Below are 9,353 nucleotides of genomic sequence, written 5' to 3' on the forward strand. Positions count from 1 at the left end.
TGAGGTTTTTTCGTTACGGAATTTCTCGATTCGGTCCCCGCGCTCAAGGCCCGCGATAGAAGCTATGCAATAGCTTAATAATACTAAAATTGAAAAGAGAAAACTTATGTTTCTATAAGTTACTGTGATAATTATTTCCATTTAATTTTGCACGCCTCATAAGCGAAGCGTTGAGGTGGGTACTACTGTCACTTCGCGCAAAACATCTGATTTTTCAAACTTAAAATGTCTTTATGTATCATACATTGCACTTGTAAGATAATACATACACACACATATTAAGAAAAAACACTATTTTTAACGTTCATGATATTTTTGATGTCATTTTTGTTATTTAAACTAGTTAAAAAACAGTTTAAAAAAGTTCTGTCTTGGACGTCCGTGTGTCTGTATGAGCGGATCCTTTTTCTTGTTAACACGATAGCGACCGAAATACTTTACTAATCGAGTCTTTTTTTTTCTCTTACGCTTGAGTATGCTCAGGAATAGAACCCTTTCATTTTTCAGGGTCTGATTCGATGTGGTTTAATTGTTATTAAATAAACAAAAATAATAATTAATAAATATTTATTAAAAAAAATTATGAGGCGTGCACTTTTGGATTTTCCAAATTATTTTATAATAATTATAACATATTTATTTTGAACAATGATTAATTAAAAGTTACATAATAATTGTATACAAACGGAACTAGAAAAACCAAAGGTTTATAACCCCTGCCCAGACTGAGCACATGCGCGTAAACTCACGAACTCTCTAGATGTTCTAGATTTTTCGTTATCTTTCTCCTCGCTACGAGATGGCGCTTTGTGTTATAAATACTCAACCGGCTTTTCGGCATATGTCATTCACATTCTGACAACTCTCAAGTGTACGCTAAGCGATTCGCTGAGTGAATTAAAGTGCATTAAGTTATTGATTTGTGTGTAATAAGTATTTTAAATACTCCATCATGTCCATGTATCCACTGTTCTTCGAATATGATCGTCCACAACGGCCACGACCACGGCAGCATCTATTGGACCAACATTTCGGCTTGGGACTAACGCCAAATGATTATCTTACCATCCTTGCGGTTCCACAAGTCAACAACAACTACTACAGGCCATGGAGAAACCTTCGAGCGTCCAATGAAGATGAAGGATCAACGATTAAAAATGAAAAAGACAAATTTCAAGTGAATTTGGACGTGCAGCACTTCACTCCTGAGGAGATTTCGGTGAAGACAGCCGATGGTTATTTAGTGGTGGAAGCCAAACACGAAGAGAGGCAAGATGAGCATGGATATATCTCTCGAAGTTTCGTAAGGCGGTATCCTTTGCCGGAAGGTATTGAGGAGTCTTCTGTGTCGTCAAAGCTCTCTTCTGACGGTGTGTTGTCCATCACAGCGCCATTGAAAGCCCCGCCTAAATCTTCGACTGAACGTGTGGTACCGATCATCCAGACTGGTCCCGTTAAGAAACAACTAGAAGGAGAAAAGGCGGAGTAAAGTGATCCAATTGGATTAAATGTATTTTCTTTCTTTCTTTCTTTCAAATAATACTCTAGATTTAATTTAATTTTGTACGTACTTGCGAACTGTGAAGTCTGATTTATTTTTTTTGGTATGAGTATGTTGTGTCGGTATGTGTTTTCGTTTAATAAATTATTTCTAGTCATAATTTCTGTATTTTTTTATATTCCTTTTGATATCTTGGATACTAAACGTACATAATTAACATGGTTAGGTAATACATACTCTAAGAACATACCTAGCTGATTTTAAATAGTTAACTTTGATGTGGATTTAACCCTTAATTCGACAGTGTAAATAAATATAATACAGAATATAAAATTTAACTATCCAAATCCATACTTATATTGTAAATGCGAAAGTAACTCTGTCTGTCTGTCTGTTACTCAATCACGCCTAAACTACTGAACCAATTTTCATGTGGTATAGAGATATTTTGATACCCGAGAAAGGACATAGGCTACCTTTTATTGCACTAAGCTTGGTTTTTAATTAATTATAGCGCCCTCTAGTAGAATTGAGTCAAACTAGTAAATGTTTACGAATCTGCGAACAAAAATTTTATTATTTTTATATAAACGATGACATAGATGTCGCTATTTTTATTTTTTAACTAGTGTAGAATAGTAAATTATCCATTGATAAAATTATTAAAAATTTATAGGTATATAAAATACTAGAGGTCCGCCCCGGCTTCGCCCGTGGTACATATTTCGCAATAAAAGGTAGCCTATGTTCTTTCGCAGGGTCTAAAGATTATCTGTGCCAAATTTCTTTAAAATCGGTCCAGTAGTTTATGCGTGAAAACCATACATACATACATACATACATACAAACCTTTCCTCTTTATAATATTAGTATCTTAATATAATATATAAATCTCGTGTCACAATGTTTGTCCTCGATGGACTCCTAAACCACTTAACCGATTATAATAAAATTCACACACCATGTGCAGTTCGATCCAACTTGAGAGATAGGATAGTTTAAACATGTAGGTACCACGGGCGAAGCCGGGGCGGACCGCTAGTATTATTGTATATGACGTGTTGATTGAGAACCTACTTGATTGATTAAAATGATTATTAATTATGTATTTCTAAATTTTACAAACACATAGAATTAAATATTTGCGTGAAAGAGTAATTAAATAAGTATATTGCTCAAAAAATGTAAATAATTTTGTATTTGATTTTAATGTACCTAGTAAAGTATAAATGCATGCATTTATAAATACTCCGCTACATTAAAATAAAGCATTTTCTTTCATTTTCTCGAAATAAAAAAGAGCAGGTTCTCTATACGACTCTATTTTTATATTGATGGTTATTTTTTTATTTTCATTTTCAAAAAGTACCTAGCTAGTGGTTCCGGGGTTTCCTACCATTCGAACACGGTTTTGTTCTTTGTTAAAAAAATCATTATTATTTTAATTTTATAACTAATATACATAAATGCATTAATATTATTAATTAAAGTGTTTGGGCAGTTAATGTTCCATTATTTTCTTTTTAAAGTGAAACTTTTATTACATCGTCTCAAACTTTTTGGTCTGTGTAGCGCATGTCGCGTGACGGTCGGCTGCCGAGTAGGTATAAAGCAGTGTTCGGAGTCATTATCGTACAAATACGATAATTTTGTGCCTAAGTTTCACTTTTAACGTGGTTTCATAAAACCACACAACATTTTTTCCTCAACACAAAAACAAACAGTTTATTTTATATTTGAATATTTTTTGTTCTTAATTAGATAGAGTTCGCAGTAAACCATACAAAATACTTATATTACACGCTTTTTACACGCTTTATATTAGCTTCACCTGTATGTTTGTATTCATGTTGGACAGACAGTTTATAAGGGCGTTGCAAAGTTTAAATACTTAGGGTCTACTGTCACTGACAGGAATACGAGGCAGGAAGAAATAGATATCCGCATCCAGAGTGCTTTACGTTGCAGCGCAGCCCTTCACAAAGTGTTAGTGTCAAAGCTCCTGAGCAGAAGAAGAAGACCAAACTAAGAATTTACAAAACAGTAATTAGGCCTATTCTTATGTACGGTTGTGAGACTTGGACGCTGACGCTAAAGGAGGAAAATAAGCTACTCGTCGCCGAACGAAAGATTCTGCGCAAAATCCTGGGTCCCGTTAAAGAGCCAGATGGTAGCTTCAGGATCCGTAGAAACGCGGAAATTCAACACCTTGTGGCCGAGCCCAACATCATTGGCCAGACAAAGGCGCAACGCCTCCGATGGCTCGGTCACGTTTTAAGAATGGGGGATGATCGGGCCGTGAAAAAGGCATATCTGGGCATTCCAACTGGCCGACGCCCCGTGGGCCGTCCTAGATATCGATGGAGCGACGCAACAGAAGCCGATCTACGCAATCTGGAGGCCGTCAATTGGCAAGAAACTGCGCGCGATCGAGGAAAGTGGCGTGAACTCGTGTCGGAAGCCAAGACTCTGTTTGGGTCGCAGAGCTAGTTAAGTAAGTAAGTAAGTATGTTTGTATGTTTGTAACCGACTTCTTTGGGCGCGATTTTGACCCACTTTAAACGGCCAGATTTCGTTCAAACTTTGTAGATTTATTGAGGACCGATGACAATACACTAATTTGATAAAATAAATAATAGTTAAAAAAAATAAAAAACACGCTTTTTATAGAAAACCGACCTAAAAGCGTGTTTTTTAGTTTTGCACGCCTCATAAGCGAAGCGTTGAGGTGGGTACTACTGTCACTTCGCGCAAAACATCTGATTTTTCAAACTTAAAATGTCTTTATGTATCATACATTGCACTTGTAAGATAATACATACACACACATATTAAGAAAAAACACTATTTTTAACGTTCATGATATTTTTGATGTCATTTTTGTTATTTAAACTAGTTAAAAAACAGTTTAAAAAAGTTCTGTCTTGGACGTCCGTGTGTCTGTATGTGCGGATCCTTTTTCTTGTTAACACGATAGCGACCGAAATACTTTACTAATCGAGTCTTTTTTTTTCTCTTACGCTTGAGTATGCTCAGGAATAGAACCCTTTCATTTTTCAGGGTCTGATTCGATGTGGTTTAATTGTTATTAAATAAACAAAAATAATAATTAATAAATATTTATTAAAAAAAAATTATGAGGCGTGCACTTTTGGATTTTCCAAATTATTTTAAACTATTATTATTTTTAAGATAAGAGTTGAAGTTGGTGACTGACTGTGATCTATCAACGCACAGTCCAAACCTCCCCTAAGTATATAATATGTTCTGTGGTCCAAACCACTGGACTGATCGGGCTGAAATCGAGCATGCAGGTAGATGTTAGGACGTAGGCATCCACTAAAAAACGATTTTGATCAATTCCATTCCAAGGGAATAAAAAAGGGGATGAAATTTTGTACCATGAAAATTTATCTTTTCCACGCAGGCGAAGCTGCGGGCAACAGCTAGTTGAAAATAAGATCAATAATCAAAAGCAAGAAGATTGTAATCTTCTTTATATAAAAATGAATCGCAAAATGTGTTGGTAAGCGCATAACTCGAGAACGGCTGAACCGATTTCGATAATTCTTTTTTTATTATATTCCTTGAAGTACGAGGATGGTTCTTATGTAGAGAAAACGTGAACATGTACCACGGGCGAAGCCGGGGCGGACCGCTAGTAACTAATAATAATTATGTATCTACCGTGATTTTATAAACAAATATAATATGAAATATTTAACTAGAGTTTTAGACAGTAGGTACTTAATGATTTGTTTCCATGGTACTATCTAACTTTATAGGTACAAATTAATAATGTTTTCCTCTTGACTACATGCACTAATTACTGTTAATAATGATATATTATTTTTATATCATAATAATATATGTGTATAATATGTATATATATTTTATTTAATTTTTCCTATTACATAACCAAATAATTTATATTATTACTAGGTTTCCGCCCGCGGCTTCGCCCGCGCAGTCAAAAAAAAACCCGCATAGCTCCCGTTCCCGTGGGGATTCCGAGATTGCATCGGAAGGACATAGGCTACCTTTAATTGCGAAATATGTACCACGGGCGAAGCCGGGGCGGGCCACTAGTGAAAATATAAACTATAATAATTAGAAAAAGCTACATATTTCCTTCCCCTTGTTTGCTATATTATATTCTTCCCAAAAAGTTTTTGTGAATTTTGTAAATCATGTGCCAAGTTTAACTTTAATCTTTGTAACACATTTTTTTAATTACAATCGGTGCAGTGATGTGAAATGTAACAGACATACATGCGAGTTGTTTTCGAATTAGTAGGGATCCATCATGTATACATATATTTACGGATAGTGATAAACTATGACTCAGTTCTCGGTAGGTATATAAGTACAGGTTTATTTAGCAACTCGTCAGTCGTCAGTAATTATTCGACAACTAAGGAATGATGTTGAAAATAATACTATGCGGCCTTTTGGTCGCCGTCAATGGAGAGCCAAAATATAAGCAACACTTCTTTCCTAGGACGGAAATGGATAGATATTGGACACAATTCAATGAACGTTTTGAGGAATTTAGAGATCGTATGGACCATCTATTTGACGACGTCGAGTTTCCCGTTACCGCGAGTCCCGGTCGAATAAATGGTGATAAATATGTGATAGAATATATTATGACTGGTTTAAAAGAGGATGATATATCGGTGAAGGCGCGCCAAGGTCTGCTCCAGATTGAGGGGCATAGCGCTGATGGTTCCATTAATATCTACAGTAGCAGACCCTTACCACTGTACGTCGATGCATCGGGTAATTGGACATATGAGGATAACGTGCTGAAAATAGTTTTCCCCATACTGAAAAATACGCAGTCACCGTTTGGTAATAAACCTACTTCTGTCCCCGTGAATGATATCAAACCAAATGTGGTAATTGATAATAATTGGACTTTTGATTCTCTTGGGAATGGAAGCAACGAGGATTCTGAATTTCCATCGAAGAAAGAAAAACAAACAAATTTGAACGTTGAAATGATAAAGTAGAACACAGTGAATGTAATAATATTCAAAGAATTAGTAGTAAAGTAGCTTGTGACTAACACGAAAAGGAAGTCAGCGTACATTTAAATGTTATTTACACACTTATCGCCCCATTATACGCCTTTATGCTGTTCCTAACAAAAGAGGAAAATACGATACCTATGTATTTAAAAATGAGGAACTTTAATATGTATACCTAATAGTTTTCGATTGTCCATAAATTATACGAAAATTAAAATATTAACTTTTCAAAATATATAAGTGCTGTAAATGATCAGAAATAAAGAAAGTTTTGTATGTGTTGAATATTTAATGTTTTCTTTATATTTCCACAATATAGCTGGACATCTCAACAAACAGTTATTATTAGAAAAAAACATAAACCCGACTGTTGAAAATAATTAATCGAAAAGATATACTTAAACAATTATATTTATATACAATTACTGTAAATTTAACTAAAAACCAAATAAGTTATATTGCAATTGGGACATTGATTTGGTAAACAGATGTTCCGCAATAGTCATAACATAATATTTAATCACATTTTTTTATTTGCATACAAGAACAGACATTTAAATATTACTAGCTTTCCGCCCGCGTCTTCGCCCGCGTTTTCAAAGAAAAACCCGTTCCCGTAGGATTTCCGGGATAAAACCTATTCTATGTCCTTTCTCGGGTATCGAAATATCTCTATACCAAATTTCATGCAAATTGGTTCAGTAGTTAAGGCGTGATTGAGTAACAGACAGACAGACAGAGTTACTTTCGCATTTATAATATTAGTAATAGTATGGATTTCTGTAGATGACACATAATTTTTATACTCGAGATTCATATTACGAACTATTTACTGATTAGCATTAGACTATTCTTGGGGATCGAATATATGTATGCCAACTTTGCTATTCTAATCTTTCTTATAGATCAAGGTATTTACAATAAAAGTCTGGTTACATATTTAGTGTTAATAATTAGAATAATTTGTTAAATCGACTTTTATGTGAAAAGCTTATTAATACAGAATAAACTAATATCCTGGTGATAGAAATGCGAGGAATGTATAATTTCCAAATCAACAACGGGACACTAATTGCGAAGCCGGGGCGGGTCGCTAGTAAAATATAATATAGCCGGGCGGCCGGCCGGTACCGCCGCAAACGCTACGTCCCGCAATTTTAAAATCTGTAATATCTTCGAAAATATTCACTTAAATCATACGGTGTAAAGGGCCATATAGATCTATATTAAATGAACAATGTATTCAAGGTATTTAATTGGTTAAGGATTAATGCTGTATTGGTTAACCCATTGACCACCGAGCGGCCCGATCGGGCCGCGACACAATAGATTTTCTATTGTGTCTGTGATTCGGGGACTGAGGGATTAAAATCGCTTCGAAAATTAGCCATTATTTGTCGTAAAAAGTAAATGACAAAAAAAAGTTATTGTGGGTTATCCATAAGAGATAGACATATACCATCGCGGACTTTACTGTAGACCTTTTCAATGTGTACATTGTACAATACTTCCGTATCGTAGGTAATAATCCGTTGCGTAGTTTCAAAGATTGAAGCGTACAAAGGGACATAGGGACATAGGGACAGGGAAAGCGACTTTGTTTTATACTATATTGTAGTGATTTAAGTTTTCCTTGTTTGAATTGCCTTGTTTTTGCTCACTCACGTTTTATTCAAACTCAAACTCAAACTCAAACACTTGCTTATTTTAATTGTATGCTTTTATTTTTCAGTGCAGATTTGGGTTGTGTATCTATTTTAGGGGAGGGTACCAAAGTAATTTTCAGAATAACTTCAAAAGAATTTGACCTGTTACTTTTCTATTATAACATAGATGATATTGATAACCTACCTCGATACCTATAGCGATAAACTGTGACTCAGGTTTAGTTATATAGTAAAGTTTTATTCTGCTGCGCGTCAGTAATTATTTCACTACGAAGAAATAATGTTGGGCATAATACTATGCGGCCTCTTGGTCGCTGTGAACGGAGTGCCGCAGTTTTTTCAAGGAGACTTCTTTCCCGAGTGGAAAATGGACAGCTTCTGGAGAGATTTTGACAGGAAGTTCGAGGAATTTGGCGATGAAATGGACCACCTTTATGGCAATATCGATACAACCGATAGAATAAAGGGTGATAAGTATGAAGTGACGATGATAATGTCAGGATTTAATGAGGACGAGATATCGGTGAATGTGCGCCAAGGTCAGCTGGTAGTGGAGGGCCACAGTGCTGATGGTTCGGTTAACGTGTACTCTAGCAGGAGCTTACCACCGTACGTTGGTGAAACGGGTACTTGGACATATGACAATGATGTGCTGAAAATAGTTCTCCCCATACATAACGGTAAGAAATCCACACCTGAGATAGAAACACCGAAAGTGACGGGAAAGAAACATGAAATTTCTGCTAAAGAAACGCCATCGTCGAAAGCACATGGAAGAAGAAATTCGAACAGTCAAGTTCTTATAATAGAATCTTAGAATCCAGTGAATGTTACAATAATAATTGAAAAATGTAGCTTGTGAAGTATAAAAATAAAGTGAGCGCACATTTAATTGGTAATTATACACTTATCGTCTCATTATTCGCTTTTACGTTGTTCCAACAATAGAGGAAAATAACGTATTGAGGTTTAAAGATAATATTATACTTATTTATGTATTTTGAAACGCACGACTTGAAAATGTAAAATAATATCACGAATATCGAAGTTTATAAAAATATATATAAGTAGATAATATATAAAGTTCATAAAGATTGGTTTAATATTGGATGTTTTATTATTAATTAAATGAAACATATTGTGCTTAATAAT

General features: G+C 35.0%; 3 protein-coding genes and 1 pseudogene across 3 annotated transcripts; all 4 read left to right on the top strand.

The window, feature by feature from the left end:
- The first annotated feature begins 852 nt into the window (after positions 1 to 852).
- On the top strand, positions 853 to 1,493 carry LOC149488119 (protein lethal(2)essential for life pseudogene; annotated as a pseudogene).
- A 2,069-nt stretch (positions 1,494 to 3,562) lies between these two features.
- LOC149488120 (uncharacterized) lies at positions 3,563 to 3,991 on the top strand. Its single transcript, XM_089695830.1, has one exon. The coding sequence runs from the start codon at positions 3,563 to 3,565 to the stop codon at positions 3,989 to 3,991; it is 429 nt and encodes a 142-aa protein (XP_089551956.1).
- A 1,904-nt stretch (positions 3,992 to 5,895) lies between these two features.
- On the top strand, positions 5,896 to 6,819 carry LOC149488121 (uncharacterized). The gene has a single exon (XM_089695940.1). It carries the CDS (start codon positions 5,923 to 5,925, stop codon positions 6,514 to 6,516), a length of 594 nt encoding a protein of 197 aa, XP_089552066.1. The 5' UTR covers positions 5,896 to 5,922; the 3' UTR covers positions 6,517 to 6,819.
- Positions 6,820 to 8,481: 1,662 nt separating this feature from the next.
- LOC149488122 (uncharacterized) lies at positions 8,482 to 9,077 on the top strand. Its single transcript, XM_089695941.1, has one exon. The coding sequence runs from the start codon at positions 8,482 to 8,484 to the stop codon at positions 9,016 to 9,018; it is 537 nt and encodes a 178-aa protein (XP_089552067.1). The 3' UTR covers positions 9,019 to 9,077.
- The last annotated feature ends 276 nt before the right edge of the window (positions 9,078 to 9,353 follow it).

Source organism: Colias philodice, chromosome 6, assembly GCF_061535455.1.
Source record: "Colias philodice isolate Cphi_HAF_F1 chromosome 6, ilColPhil1 Martin Lab GWU primary, whole genome shotgun sequence".
Taxonomy (NCBI): Eukaryota; Metazoa; Arthropoda; class Insecta; order Lepidoptera; family Pieridae; genus Colias; species Colias philodice.